General features: G+C 37.2%; 1 protein-coding gene across 1 annotated transcript; it reads right to left on the minus strand.

Moving 5' to 3' along the window:
• Positions 1–484: 484 nt before the first annotated feature.
• On the minus strand, positions 485–5,600 carry LOC131471310 (uncharacterized). The gene is made up of 13 exons (XM_058647810.1): positions 5,512–5,600; positions 5,320–5,401; positions 5,071–5,200; positions 4,725–4,824; positions 4,465–4,554; positions 4,252–4,385; positions 3,231–3,345; positions 1,872–1,874; positions 1,582–1,663; positions 1,327–1,456; positions 978–1,077; positions 709–798; positions 485–629 (listed from the first exon to the last, which is right to left on the minus strand). Exons 2-13 carry the CDS (start codon positions 5,369–5,371, stop codon positions 492–494), a joined length of 1,164 nt encoding a protein of 387 aa, XP_058503793.1. The 5' UTR covers positions 5,372–5,401; positions 5,512–5,600; the 3' UTR covers positions 485–491.
• Positions 5,601–17,034: the final 11,434 nt, after the last annotated feature.

Below are 17,034 nucleotides of genomic sequence, written 5' to 3' on the forward strand. Positions count from 1 at the left end.
AAATATCACAGAATATTCAGGGGAAAAATATAAGGGATACTTTGGTTCAGAACAAAATAGAACAGCACCACATTTAATTCTGTTTTCTTAACTTTATTTGTTTAACAAAACAACAATGTGTTGCAAAAAAAACCACCATACAGTAAGATGCAGACTGAACATCTGAATAATGACCAGTGAGTGAAAGAATAATACAAATAAACATTACAATACTGTTTCCACAAAAAAAAACAAACATGCAATTTTGATTGAAACCAAGATCCATCACTGGTTTGTTTCCATCAGGGATGCGGTGTTCACTTTTCATACTAATTTGTTTACTGACAGTAGTTAAAATAATATTATTTATTATTGTCAATCACACATTGTTCCATTGACATTTAGAAATGCTGGTGATGTGAAATCACATGTTTGAAACATATTTATAGGTAATCAGGTTTTGGTTACTGAATCACCGTATTATCACCGTTTTGTTTGCCAGTTGATTATTATTATTCGGCATTGTCAGTGGTGTTCTTGGAGACAACTCCCCAGTGAGCTGCCAGTGAAGTAATTCCAGCAGAATTGTAGCGCCCACTCAGGAGTATGAGCTCTGCATCTTCGTACCGTGTGTAGAAATTAAATGAGAGCTGCAAAACAGCATCAAATGTTAATGCATGACCATGAAACATATTATTAATAATTGTTATAATCAGAATGGATTAAGACCTGGTATGGTTGGCCAACGATCATCGAGCGCCCTCTAGAGGTCACCAATGTCAGCTGATAAATGTAGTTGGTGTGGTATTTTCCAGAGACCTGAAACATGCACAACAATGTGAGCAAACTAACACAGCAGTTGTAGTTAGTTCTTACAAAAGAGCAAATTATGTAACTGTTATTATGTCTAATTAGTGCATGTATATCATATGTCAACATCTAGATGGAAAATAAAAAAAACATCTGAATTCTTTAATCAAGCCAAAGAAATCTCTTACCTGAACTATGACCTCTCCATCAAACAGATTCAGCTCATGCGCAGTGCTGTAAACACGTCCAAAAACTCTAGACCAGATGTAATCATATCGTACCTGGATACTGCAGAGATAGAGAGGAAACACTGGTAAACATAAAAGATGATTCAAGAAGAGGTGAGGGCAGATGATAAACAGAGCAGTGATACACACTTAATGCATTTGAAACAGCAAGGGACTGAGGGAAACCTGCTTGTGTACAAGGACTACAGGTATCTCATGGTTTACTTTATTGACCCTCTCTTCTGTAATATATAAGTAATAATTATAATAATCCTCCAACACCCATAGACAACAAAGAAGAAATACTAACCCAGTGATGTAAGCATTGGTGGCCTCCCAAACCCTGACTGCTGTGATCCTTCCCCCTGACACTGCAGAGGAAAAGGACGTGCCAGCACCAGGTCCAACTGCAGGATCGAATGAGTAATGCATCACGCCAGCTAGAACGACAAACAAAAACAAAACATACAATCAAACGTATTATTCTTGATTCCACTACCCATGTTAGATGGAAAAGTTTTAAATGGCGTAAAAAGGGTCTCAACATCTGGAAATGACTTCTTACGTCTTGCCACGCAGCTGGCACAGAGCGCAGCCAAGAACAGGAGCTTTAACATTGTGGTGTGTGAGGACGTCCAGAGAAGACACTGAAATTAGAAAAAAAAGACAAAAAAATCCAACTCATTACACATTGTCCTGCTTATCATTTTATCAGTTTTCTGTATGGGGGTATGTTAGCATATGTACTTATCTTATTCTAATTTAAGTGATTAGATTCTGCATTATAGGATGCATTTAGTATTGGTAGATAAAAAAATAAAGCTTGCAGATGCAGATGCAGATTTTCATACTCACCGTCTGGAATTAACCTGAAGAGTCTGAGCAAAGGATGTGCAGACACTGTGACTCTGTGACACTGGAACTTAAATACCTATTCCTCCCTCCCTCCCACACACACACTCATTCATGCCAGATTACATTTTGTATTCTATAATAACAGTAACAAGGAAGAAAACTCAGTGTTACAGTAATAACATCTTTCATAACCGTCTCTTCCATCCGGGAATTAAGTCATGCTGTCGCATTCTTGGTACATTAATAGACTACGCCCCAAAACCAGTGTATTATTGATTCCAAAATATAATAAAACTTCATGCTACAGATTAGTTTTTTCTGTGCAAATGAAGGTTTTTTTTTTCTCTGTGAAATGAGTAAACTTCATTTTCTGATGAGAAATCATTTGTTTTGATCAGAAACTCTAGTTGGTTTTGTTAATAGATGCTCAGCAATGTGTTTATTCATTTATAGATTCCAGACAAAAACATTTCATATGAGGCTTAAGACCGAAATGTTGTCTTTTCATGTTCAGAGGCCTGTCATGTGCGGCAACACTATGTATAGGCTACAAGTGTTTTACATTTCTTCCCCCCAAAGTCATAACATTTGATTAGGCCTTTGTTTTTAAATGCCTTTCATTATTTGAAATGTTTGGGACTCCAGGCATTAACAAGTAATTGAGTTTGAGTGACTTTTACTGAGAAATTAGGTCTTTGACATCATCCTCCTGAACGCAGTTGACATTTGTCTGTCAGATAAAAACAGGGAAACAACCTGAAAGAAAAGTCCTGCATGATTGTGTCATCTGGTTCTACTGGATTCACCTGGAATATTTGTGACATGTCATCACCTTGTTAAATTACCCAAAGAAAAACTTCCTTCATGGTCAAGTGTGTGAACACAAGAAAGAAAGACAATAATAGTGGTTTTGTTTCAACTATCTTCTGGCTGCTGTTATTGTTTTGTTTGTTCAACCTGTTGTGTCCAGAATCTCAGACATGCTCAAATGGCAGACTGGATGCCTTGCAGTGACAGAAAGATTTGTGTTATGGAGGATGTGGCGGGCACGCTCGTCCACAGGAAGAAGCTGAATTGTATTTATTATCGGGCTCATTGAGACAAACGGGGTGGAAAGTGTTGGTTGGAACGCGATAAGAGAGGGAACAACAGAACAGGGTAGGACTAAATGAATAAATAAAAACAACAATTACAACAGCAGCAACAAAAACAATGATCGCAGAGATGGAACATACAATGACATAATTATGTAAGACATAACAAAGCCTTCTTGAGCATGCTTGTGTGATTGAGTGTCAGTCATCTGTAGGTGTGTCCAAAAGTTCTTGCAGGACATGGACGAGAATTATAAGGGCTCACGGCAAAATCAGGTTGACTCTCAACTGCAGGCATGTTAAGACCCAAATCTCCAGAGTGAGCTTTAGACCCCTTAAGCAAGAAAGAACCAAGGCCTTGCATCCCAGAACAGCTACACCTGAGACCCAACAGGAATAACAGAGCCATAGACAAAGGCCAGCCACTGCCAGAAACAGGTGACATCCACAGACCTAACATCCATCCAGGCCACCCCAGCACAGGGCCATGTGCCCCAGGGACAACTACATGCTGACCCCAAAATAGAATCACCAGCCTTCACATATTTTGTAGTGGAATTATGAAACAATTCAAGTGAAAACAAACAAAAGTGACATAATGAAACAATGCTCTCACGTTTGATTGAGCTTATGTGCTGCACCTGCAGTTGTCACATCTACAGTACATGTAAACCTCACACACAATATATGCTGTATATGTGAGGCTGGTGACCACAGTTTTTTTTTGTTTATTTGAACTGTGTTAAATTAAACCCGCTGCACCACTCAATCTGTGATCTTTTTGTTGGTGTCTTGCGTGCTTCTTGCGTCCTCTGTGCACGAGGGGAAGTTATGAATCACTCAATACACCGTAAATGTCAATATTACCATGCCATTTGCTTTTAATACCTCACTAAAATGTATCAATATTTTACCCAGTTTATAAACCCAGAGTATTCTGTTTTCTCACTTAGTGTAGAGTCAAATCTGATGTTGTATAAAGGTAGGAAGAGGTCAGGGTAAAGAAGCAACAGCATTATTATTTATACCATTTAATCATGTTGTCTTTATTTTTTTTTTCACAAAAGCAACAAAATTAAATCTATTTCACAAAACATGTGTTGCAAATTGTAATTGCAGCAGTTCTCATTTCAGCAGAATAATAATAAAAACCAAAATTCATGTGATTTACACCAAAAAAATAAACAAATAGATGTACATTGCTACTTTGTTAATCTTCCCTATCTTTGTAATAACACATTGTTACACAGGCTCAACATTTAAAGGTACAGGTGGTGTGACATCACATGCTTGTGTCAGTGGTGTTCTGGGAGGCAACTCCCCAGTGAGCTGCCAGTGAAGTAATTCCAGCAGAATTGTAGCGCCCACTCAGGAGTATGAGCTCTGCATCTTCGTACCGTGTGTAGAAATTAAATGAGAGCTGCAAAACAGCATCAAATGTTAATGCATGACCATGAAACATATTATTAATAATTGTAATAATCAGAATGGATTAAAACCTGGTATGGTTGGCCAGCGATCATCGAGCGCCCTCTAGAGGTCACAAATGTCAGCTGATAAATGTAGTTGGTGTGGTATTTTCCAGACACCTGAAACATGCACAACAATGTGAGCAAACTAACACAGCAGTTGTAGTTAGTTCTTACAAAGGAGCAAATTATGTAACTGTTATTAGTGCATGTATATCATATGTCAACATCTAGATGGAAAATAAAACAAAATATCTGAATTCTTTAATCAAGCCAAATAAATCTCTTACCTGAACTATGACCTCTCCATCAAACAGATTCAGCTCATGCGCAGTGCTGTAAACACGTCCAAAAACTCTAGACCAGATGTAATCATATCGTACCTGGATACTGCAGAGACAGAGAGGAAACACTGGTAAACATAAAAGATGATTCAAGAAGAGGTGAGGGCAGATGATAAACAGAGCAGTGATACACACTTAATGCATTTGAAACAGCAAGAGACTGAGGGAAACCTGCTTGTGTACAAGTACTACAGGTATCTATTGGTTTACTTTATTGACCCTCTCTTCTGTAATATATAAGTAATAATTATAATAATCCTCCACCCATAGATAACAAAGAAGAACTACTAACCCAGTGATGTAAGCATTGGTGGCCTCCCAAACCCTGACTGCTGTGATCCTTCCCCCTGACCCTGCAGAGGAAAAGGACGTACCACTACCAGGTCCAACTGCAGGATCGAATGAGTAATGCATCACGCCAGCTAGAACGACAAAACAAAAACAAAACATACAATCAAACATATTATTCTTGATTCCACTATCCATGTTAGATGGAAAAGTTTGAAATGGCGTAAAAAAACATCTGGAAATGACTTCTTACGTCTTGCCACGCAGCTGGCACAGAGCGCAGCCAAGAACAGGAGCTTTAACATTGTGGTGCGTGAGGACGTCCAGAGAAGACACTGAAATTAGAAAAAAAAGACAAAAAAATCCAACTCATTACACATTGTCCTGCTTATCATCATCACATAGAATGTTTTTTTTCTCTTTAAAATCAAATCAACCAACTGACCTCAAACTTGCAGATGCTTCTGAAATCAGCCTGAAGACCCTGAGCAAATTATGAGCAGACCCAGTGACTGTGGAGCTTATATATTCCCCTCTTCCTCCCTCCCACACACACTGAACTTAAGTTACTGTAATTACATTCAACCAGGAAGATCATTTCAAATGTTATTGCATTCCTGTCAACAAACACAACCATGTCTCAGTGTCTGGGAGATGAGTTGTACTGTCACATTCCTGATTAATTAATAGACTCCTTCTAAGACATCGCCATGCTAATGTTCAAGTGTAAGTGTATGTCACACTGATATCATCATTATTATTATTATTGTTATGTAATCTGTGGTGACAAAAGCTTGAAAAGTTTAATTCATTTATGATGCAGTTCTTTGTGTCATATAACTCCAATGTGCTTAAATTTAATTTATTTTCATTACATATTTTCAGTAAATGTACATTGCTTAACAACTGCATTAAACCACTACCCAATGTAAGGTTTTATGCCACAGCTGCCCGAAATTAACAGCATTGGTAATTATCAAAATATTTTTTTATGTTTCTGTAATGGTTAATACACCAGTATGCAGAAGCTTTTTAACTGAAATTATATTGATAATACTAAAAATATAATTATTATTGTCATCCATTACTGTTTTACATACAAAACTGAAAAATAGTAAAGCACATTATTATTTCTAGATTAAGACGTCCCGATTTACAGAAAACATTGTTTTGGTGGATGAATAATTCATTTCTGACTTCTCAGAGAAGATGCCCAATGAGCCCTCTGATATTTGTGTATAAAAAGGTGAATCCAGTTTGTTATTTGCCAAATAGATAACAACAACATTTTGAGTTTTAAACACGTTTTTGAAAGATTTTGAAGAAAAAATAAAAATGTTAAATAAAAAAGGTGGTCTAATACATTTGTTAAGCACTGTATGTATTTGAAGTGTTTTTAAATGTTGTTAAACCTAAGAGAGCTTGCCGACAAATAATTGAGTTTGACTTTATGAAAAAGCAAGTCATTGAAATCCTCTATCTCACCTAGGATCTGTCTGTGCCGGACAAAATCAGTTCTAATGATAACAAAAACAAAAGAAACTTTTTCCTGCTTGGACTTGGGCATGAGCACGGTCTAACAACCATGCCACATTCCATGCCACTTCTATCAGCTATTGTATCCATTTTGATGGAATTTTAGATTTAACCTGTGCATGCACCGTGGCACGTCTGCATGTCTAAATGCAGGGAGTTTTTAAGAGAGCTCAGAATTGACATCTCATGAGGAAGTAAGACATGTCTTCAGGACTTGACGACTGGGAACAGGTGACAGATGGAGTCAAAATATGTCACTGGATCAAAGGAGGTAATTAAGTGTGAAGCTGAGATGCTGTGATTTCCTTCACAGGAAAACACATGTGAACAGGTTTGGTTTGTTGAGGTATACGAACACACACACACACACACACAAACACACACACACTCCCCTTACCCTAACCTTAACCATCACCACTACATGTCTAATCCTTAACCCTTAGGGTTAGGTTAAAGACACACACACACAATAACCCTAATCATAAAACCAGGTCTTAATCCTCAAAAAGCCTGTTAAAGTTGGGTGGATTAGCCAACATGTCCTCACAAGGTCAAAGTGTCCTCGCAAAGATAGTTTTGTTTCACAATTGATCCACATAGCCCACACACACATACGCACTTATAGCAATTTACTATAACTAGGCATACTTATTTCTTTGAACATTTTTTTATTTAATTGATTTCATTCTTCATTTGCAAACATGGAGAAGCACAAGGGCCGTTACTGTTACACAAACAATTACTGTTATAAAGAAAATCACTAACTTTTTCCAAACTTCACACTCTTATTCAAATATGGTCTCTTCTGGTTAAAAAACAACAACAACAACAGACAAAACTAAAAAGCAAAGGCTTGAAAATGGCAGTTCACCAGTGGGTGACATTCCAGTGGGCTCTCACTTGGTGTGACCTTGACATAATACAACATAACTCGTATCGAAACTCAAACCCTACAACTTTCCACACTTCCCCAAAATTTAGACTGTGGCATTGTGTAAAGGGAGTGGCTCAGGTGTGACGGTTCAAGTTGATGTGTTACTGTTACAGAGAGCGTTATATAAAAGATACAAGATTTCTGACGTTTTCTTTAGTCGGATAATCACTGTTTTACTACAAAATAAGACTAAAGCACTTTTCTGAGTGTAATAAATGTATAATATTGTCTGTTCTTCCCACACACAGATCACCTGAGTAGGTTATTAATATCATTATTGTGTGTTTTTAACACAGTTTTAAACTAATTGTGTAGTGTTTTGTAGGTGGTGTACTCATGGATTTTGTTCACTGTGGTGACTGAACGCACAATTTGAAACACATGCAGCTTGTTCCACATAAGCTTTGTCCTCACAGTTGGAAGAGTTTTGTGTGACTTCTGTTCGACCAATGCTTGTTGGCAACTGAAAAAGGAAGTTATTTGTTTTTTTTCTTTCTTTCCATGTCATGTCCCCTTTTCCCCAGTAGATATCCTGATTGAGCTTCTGAAAGATCCACTCCACATAAAGCTCCTGTCCCCTCATGTGTCATGTAGTACATGATGAATAACAGCAGAGAGCAGTATTACTTTACTTTTGTCATTCATAAGCTTTCACACTGTTGCTCTTGCAGCTTCAGCTACTATTTGTCTCCCACTATCTCAATATAGCATCAATGTCCAAAAGGTCATCTACCGACCGATGGAGTACTATCAGTAAAACCAGCAGAAAAGTGTAAAAAGTATTAGACCACGTGTTTAACAGCCCCAGACATCATGGAACAAAGAGCACATTCACATTATTTTACATGCATCACTTCACTGAATTTAACGTTGAATGTAAACCAGAGTCTATTCATCATATTTGGAATTTCTAAGCCTTCTTAACACAGATGTAAATGTCCATGTGACAGTTTTTAAGTCAGAGCAGGTATGTAATGAAGAATACAAATAATGAATGATTATTTTTGCCACCCTCCTACATCAATTCAATTTAAGCAATGGCTCAAATATTACTTTTATTTTTTACTTACCAGTACACCTCATTTTAAAAGCAAAGTGCCATGGAAACTGCTTGGGTAACTTATTCACTCACTTATATCCGAATAACAGTTGCATGATCACAGCAGATGTTTTGATCTTTCTTCTGAAGCAGCTAAATGAAATCCAGACATATTCTTTGGTCTTTGGTATTTACACCTTTTGCTGATGCATCATCGTATCAACTGAAACTTTAGGATATTTACGTCATATAACAAGCTGTCTGTTGGAAGTATTTTTTTCAACAAACAGAAACAGATTAATATACTTCTTCAGACTCATATTTTAGGTAATACTGTATTAGAAAGACCTGATATGCTCAAGTAAGTAGGGAAAATATATTGTTTTTGAAACTTCGGATATTTGTTTATATAGAACCATAAAGGGATATGTTTTATCTCTACTATTAGTTTGGAATTTTTTATTCATTAAAATGTTAAAAATCACTCTCCATTTAAGAAATGCTTGTTTGGCACTATTACAACTCTTCAAGTGTTAAACCGCTGAACAATGTAGCTCAGTTATGAAACAGCATCTGTCTTTAATCTGTGGGGAAATACTCTTAATTATTTTTAGCAGTCTGGTTTCATAATGGTTTTTGTTTCCTTCTCCAAAGTTTTTTCTTTTTTCATTATCATCTTGTAAATTGGTTTCCAAACTATTTTGTTACCCGCAGAAAGTGATGCCATTAAAGGGTTTATTCATGAAACTGCCAGAGCCAGTCCCAGTAGACACAGGGGGATTGGGGGACAACGTGAACAAATAGGGTTTTATTGTTATTATTGTTATTATTATTATTATTATTATTATTAGTAGTAGTAGTAGTAGTAGTATTGTTATTGTTATTATTAGTATTATTATTAGTATTATAATTAGTATTCATTTAGTTTAAATCAGTGTCACAGTGGATATTGACTGACTGATAAGGACAATGAGTACAGTCCAATACAGTCTTGCACAGCCTGCATATTAACGTGGTAGTAATTGTCTGATCTGTTTTCCCCGTGAAAACAGATACTAACTCCTTTGACTTGGATTGAGGTTAACAATACTTTATCTGCCTATTACTGTCTTCCTCCCAAAGCTTTCCCTTCTACTAGCACTCTCACTGGCCTCCTTAAGAAAATGTAAAAGCAGCAGACCTTTTAAAAGTTTAAAGTTTCTTTATGATGTGAATTCACTTACAATAAAGTTCAGGCTAATTACGGTTTCTCTAAAGCTGTGCATCACTGCACATTGTGCTAAATCAGCTGAGGTTTTCACTCTCAGTTGAGTTGATGATTAACTAATCCGCCAATGTTGGATTCTGTCTTGTGCTGTACGACCTCGAGTGTTACAGCTTCAGGTTTAAGTGGATGTTTAAATTGTACGTTGTACTTAAAACAGATAAAATGTTACAAATGGGACCACATGGTTGGTGTAGTGGTTCGCACTCTTGACCTAGGTTCATGACCTGGTTTGAACAAGGGCCTTTCAGCATGGAGTTTGCATGTTCTCCCTGTGTGTGCACACATGGGTTCTCCCGGTTTCCTGCCACAGTCCAAAGACATGCAGGTTTGGGGATTAGGTCAATTGGGCACTCTAAATCAGAGGTCTCAAACTCGCGGCTCGCAGGCCACATGCGGCCCCCTAATATCAACTTATAATGAGATGTGGAGCCACTACCTCCTCCTCCTGTAGCTAGATTATAGACAGAATATAATACTAAATATGATTGTTATGTCAACAGGGAGCAATAGTTTTTATAATCATAATACCCAAGTTTATATCAATCACACTTCTAAATGTATTTAATGTAAAATGATACATATATATGAGCATGTTTAGTGTTTGTATTACATGAAATGAAATAAAAAAAATACATAACATATTGTCATTTTTGATTTCAATAACATAAATATGTTTTTTATTGTGAATCTTCCATATCATAACAAACACTTTTACTTTAGAATTCTGTGAGATATCATCGTGAATATCTTTATTGTGTTATTGTGATTTTTAGCTAATTTCCCCACATACTGTAGCTGAAACTTATATTTCATTACCAGTCCCCTCATTACCAGACTGGACACTCACTGTCCCCCAGGTCATTTGAGTTTGAGACCCCTGCTCTAAATTGACTGTGAGAGCGGATGGTTGTTTGTCTCTATGTGTGGCAGGGAAAGCGGTAGAAGATGGATGAATGGATGTTATAAATGATTCTGTGCAAAACGTGAGCAAGAATGACCCAGGTTGAACTTCAGTGCAACCTGCAATTAGTGAATAAACAAATGATAATGACACTGTTTATAATTAGTTTTACACCAGTGTGCCACACACCTGATAAGCATTTATGAGACAGAAAACATGCACAGGAGCCAAGTTATGTGTCACAGTCATCTGTGTACGAGACACAGAAACCAGGCACTGACCACGGATTCATACTGAAGTCATGCCAGCGTAGTGCGTGGAATTCATGAGCAAAAAGAGCAAGCATGGAGGTCACTGAAAGTTTGATGAGCTTGCTTGAATGTATTTAGATAAAGTAATATTCAACTAGTGAACTCAATTTTGAAATAAAAAGACACAAAAGGACCTGATAACGGAGAACCAGTATGAGGGGCCGTCAGGGACATTATTCAGAATTACCATTCACACAAACTAGTGAAATCCTCTCACACACACAACTGAAATGTTATGCTCTCACACACACATATGAAATGCGCTCACACACACAACTGAAATGTTATATTCTCATACACACATATGAAATGCTCTCACACACACAACTGAAATGTTATATTCTCATACACACATATGAAATGCGCTCACACACACAACTGAAATGTTATATTCTCATACACACATATGAAATGCTCTCACACACACAACTGAAATGTTATATTCTCATACACACATATGAAATGCGCTCACACACACAACTGAAATGTTATATTCTCATACACACATATGAAATCCTCTCACACACACAACTGAAATGTTATGCTCTCACACACACATATGAAATGCGCTCACACACACAACTGAAATGTTATATTCTCATACACACATATGAAATGCTCTCACACACACAACTGAAATGTTATATTCTCATACACACATATGAAATGCTCTCACACACACATATGAAATGCTCTCACACACACAACTGAAATGTTATATTCTCACACACTAGTGAAATCCTCTCACACACACAACTGAAATGTTATATTCTCATACACACATATGAAATGCTCTCACACACACATATGAAATGCTCTCATACACACATATGACATGCTCTCACACACACATATGAAATGCTCTCATACACACATATGAAATGCTCTCACACACACATATGAAATGCTCTCATACACACATATGAAATGCTCTCACACACACATATGAAATGCTCTCACACACACATATGAAATGCTCTCATACACACATATGAAATGCTCTCATACACACATATGAAATGCTCTCACACACATGAAATGCTCTCACACACACATATGAAATGCTCTCATACACACATATGAAATGCTCTCACACACACATATAAAATGCTCTCATACACACATATGACATGCTCTCACACACACATATGAAATGCTCTCATACACACATATGACATGCTCTCACACACACATATGAAATGCTCTCACACACACATAATTGAATGACTGTGGATTCCATTAAAGACTGCACACCGGCAGCAAAATGGATGACACATCGCTAGTAAAATCTATAAAATCCAGTCTGGTTCAGTTGTTCAGTTTGCCCTGTGTTTGGTCAGGTTTGTTTTGGCAGGCCACCAGAGTCACTCAATATGGCACAATGACAAAGCAAACAGCACACTTATAAAACCATGATTCTAATGTAGACAGCCATCACAATTATGAATCCACAGGTGATGACAGAAAAGGTGTGACTGCTTCAGAGGACAGGTGAGGTTATTTAGCACATTTTAGTAAAGAAAAATATAAGATGGCATCTAAACTACCACAGTACCACACTGACATTTGAATTGAGCTGTAGTGTATGGTGTCTTTATTTATTTTGCAGGCATTTGCTGGTAAAATGAAATAATGAACATGTATTTTTTTTGCCTGTCGGTGAATCTTAATGAAAGTTTATGGGATCATAATGCAAAAGTGTCGTAAAGACTTTGTAGGTAATCTGCCAAGATGCATCGCCCGGTGACACAGATAGAACTTTATCACCTTTCCTGGGATTATAAGCAAAAAAATAAAAGGATAAAATTAAATTCAATTTTATTTATATAGCCCAACATACAGCAAGTGACACTCCACAAAAACCCTTTTACAGGGGAAAAAAAGGAGAAACCTCAGGAAGAGTCACAGAGGAGGGATCCCTCTCCCAGGACAGACAGATGTGCAGTAAGTGTCACATGTAGAGAAACAAAGTCAACAGATTGCAGACAACATCAAATTCAAGAGAGGAAAGAGAAAAGATAGAGACCAGGGAGCATTTCACAAATCAATAACATTAATAGCAATTCTCATCATCAGTATTAGTAAGCAGTAATGAGTATAGCTATGTAATATATAGTAAAGAAATTGGCAATATGAGATGGAGTCAGTAACAGGCACCAGATACTTCATTCAGTTGAAACATTTCAGCAGTGAGGACACTGAGTACTGGACAGTTACCAGATAATTGATAATATGGGACTCACCATTGCTTATTTTAATCTGCAGTTAAGGTAATGTATTAATAAGACTAAATACATTTTGAAAGATCTGATAATCTTTAAAGTGTAAAAAACAAAAGGTTGACGTTATGAGTATGTTAAAATACATTGAAAGTGATTCATAACTGAATGGGTTTTTTTGGTTGATCAAATTTCCATTGAAGCAGGATACCTGCAGAGGATGTGGCAGTCTGGCTTTGTCTTGAAAACGTCAGTCGTGGTTTTTATTCACATACTGTGTGTGTTGACTCTTTTCGCCTTGTAGGTAGGTCAATGGAATTCTTACTCCATCTGAAACATCACTGATTAACCTCTACTGACACAGCAGACAGCAGTTACACGGTCATCAGGACTAAATCTGAACTTTACTACCTGCCAAGCGGGTTGCATCAGTCTGTCACTAAATAAGATTCAATAAAAGTGAAGTATCTCGAAAACAACTCAGCAGTAAGCAATTGATCATGGTGAAAGAGAAGGAGAAGACATGAGGAGAGATACAGAATATCGGTCATGTACACACAAGCATGCATGCAAGTAAGCACACAAGCCCACTCATTTCACAGTAAGAAATCAATGCTGTTTCCAGCCCAAACCAGTTCTGTTAGCTCTTTGTTTGAAGACAAAACAAAAGCACAACTGCATTATCCTGCTTTTGTGGTTTAATACCTTTCCAACAGTCTGCTATGAGATTTTTTTCTCATAGCAAACCATTAGAAAGGTTCACAAGAGGTGAACAAAAGGATGGAAACACTAACACATCTGAAATCAAACAGGTCCTAGACAGAGCAGCCAGTCATCCTTAAACCTAAATTGGGTTTTATACGATTCACTGAGCATATACGAAATACCCAATGGAAAGAGATGGTTGATCATCACCATTAGGTAAGATGACAATACACTGCAGCTGATACAGTTTCACCTCTAACCTTTGTGTGACCTGTGATCATTCTCTCTGAATTGATTGACAAATGTTCGACATGTACACTATTGACTTGCATGCATGAACAACCTGTGCACTAACACACGCACACACACAGCTGAAGATGACTTAACATACACCACACAGACCGACACACACTTCCTGTGCCTACGCACATGCATTCAAATCGTGGGTTTTAGCAATGACGAACTTTGCCTGAAAATCAATTCCCATTCATACTGATTGTAGAAACATAAATGGTTGCAGTAAAGACAGATAATTAGTTTAGTTTAGTTCATTTATTTATTTTGAACATAAAGATATTTAGGTATTTGTGTGACAAAATTATGAATAGATGGATAACGGTCAAAAAATAAAGTGTACATCATGTTATAAACATTTTGTGATTATGATATCAAAATGATTATGTTATCATCCAATTTTCTCGGTTTCAATTTTCTTCTTCCTCTTCTTCTTGACATTTCCATACAGTATACACAAATTGAACAATTCGGAGTGTGGGTCGCATCATGGTGGAATTGGTCCTACTTGAACACGTATTGTGGTGGTACTGGTCAAAAACATAAAAGCCATTTGAGAAACTGTAATTAAATACTATAATTGACCAGAGCATGCATTCGATATTTCAGCGGGGGAAAGTTGCTTTGCAATGGAAACAGTTGGAGAAAGAATGTATGACAACCACAAACAGAAACATTGAGCTCACCTACATCTCTAAAAACTTTCCAACCAAACCGCAAAGGTTCACATATTATTGGGTTGTCTGTACTATTTCCCACAACATGACGCAAAGTTGAAAGTGACTTAGAGTTAGTTAAGTGATTGTTGCTTTCTATTGGTCACAATAACCTACAAATTATCTTCAGCAGTAAAAATTCATTTGGAAATGACTTGGTAAGATTGTCTTGTATTGTATTAAATTTTGTAAATACCCTTGTCTGATAACACTGATAACTCATGCACACTGCCACAGACAGGTTTCCGGGACGTACTTGCAAAAACATTCAGCTCATGGAGGTTTTTCCCATGCGTGTCTGGAAGCAACATTGTGTCTGTGCCAGAGAGAGTTTACAGGAATTGGGGGAGAGGTGAAGCAATAACGGCTGTGTAAGAACTGATGCTACAACCTCAGAGCAAGAAATTAGACAATGTGTGTGTGTGTGTGTGTGTGTGTTTGTGAGACAGAGAGCTAATACAGTATAAAGTAAATATGACTTGATGTTAGTTTCTTTGACACAGTTTATTTCAGTGAAAATGGAGGAATTTGTTATCACCTTAACTACTTCATCAATCACATTTAAAAACAGAACTTCTCATAGTACGCGTTTTGCACATAATGCATTTATACTGTGCATCTATAAATGTATATCTGTGCGCTTGTGTGTTTACCTGTGAATGGTGTCTGTGTGTCAAATTGATCCTTTTCTATTTCTCTTGTGTAAGAACATCATGGCTGCTGTAGCATCCCGATATCTGAGCATGCAACAAACCTGCGTGCATGCAGGGACGGTAACATCGGCAACTATTGTATCATTTAACTGAACATAGTCCTGTCATGGCACCTGTAGCATCCAGATTGTTTGGGTGACATGAATGCAGATGTTGTGCCACTTATATTTGCTGAAGTACAGAGATGTCGTTCAGGACATGTGAAGCGATTTGAATATAAAAATCCTCACAATAGGATTAGTTTCTATTTATCAGCATATTCATTTGATCCAGAACCAACAAGACGTCTGTGTATTTGTGGTGATTCAACAACAACACAGTACAGTCTGAATAAACAACTGAGCATTTGTTTTTAGAAATAGTAGTCTATATTGATCAGGTGTGAACACTGATCATTTATAAATGGGCAACACACCAATCAAGGTGTGCTGGTTTGATTAAATCTTGATATTGAGGCTTGAGTCTGAGATAATCCTGAAAAAGGGATACTGTTTAGATAAAGGCCTCGAATGACAAATGCAGGGAGATAATGCCATTGAGTGTATCTAATGAATCTGATAAAGACGTCACATGGCTAGACACTAAATCCAAAAGCAAAGTCTCTGTGCTTGAATACATAATCACAGTTATATACGTGAAGGGTTGTATAACTTAATGCTATAGAACAGGCCTGCTACATGGACTTACAGGATATTGCATAGCCCCAATACTCAAATGTATGACTACTGACTCCTGGCTGAAAAACTAACATTTAATGCTCTCTTAATTTTGCTTGTTGTGCTGTGTTATAAAACTGACATAAAGGCTGTTACATAACATAAGATATGTAAGAAAGACATGAACAGCATGCATCTCACTTAGATGTGGAGTTTGATTTTTAGGAACAAACCACCCCCAAGGCTGCTCCCATTGTGTCAGTACACACAGCTATCTTGCAAGGTAAACAATTGTTTTTCAAGCAATCCCAAATCTAGATCACCACCAAAATCAAAGAATGTCTTCTATGGGCCATAAACTACAGTCCATCCACAAGAATTGTCAACCAAATCCGACCTTCCCTTCTTGAATAGTGCTGCTCAAAGACAGATTAACAAACAGACAAACGCAGCAGTAAACAAAGTTAAGAGCTAGATGTTAACTAGATTAGTTTAGCATGAACACTGAAATCAGAGTTAGCCTGGTTATATAGACTGAATGAGTCTGGACAGAGAGTCAAACCAAGAGTTCAGTGTACAGGGATAAGTATGATGACACCACATAACGTCTGGTAAACCATAATCTGTATTTTTGCTCTGGATTAAACACCTAAATACAATCAGATAGAGAGAACAGG

The sequence above is a fragment of the Solea solea genome, chromosome 13 (assembly GCF_958295425.1).
Source record: "Solea solea chromosome 13, fSolSol10.1, whole genome shotgun sequence".
NCBI lineage: Eukaryota > Metazoa > Chordata > Actinopteri > Pleuronectiformes > Soleidae > Solea > Solea solea.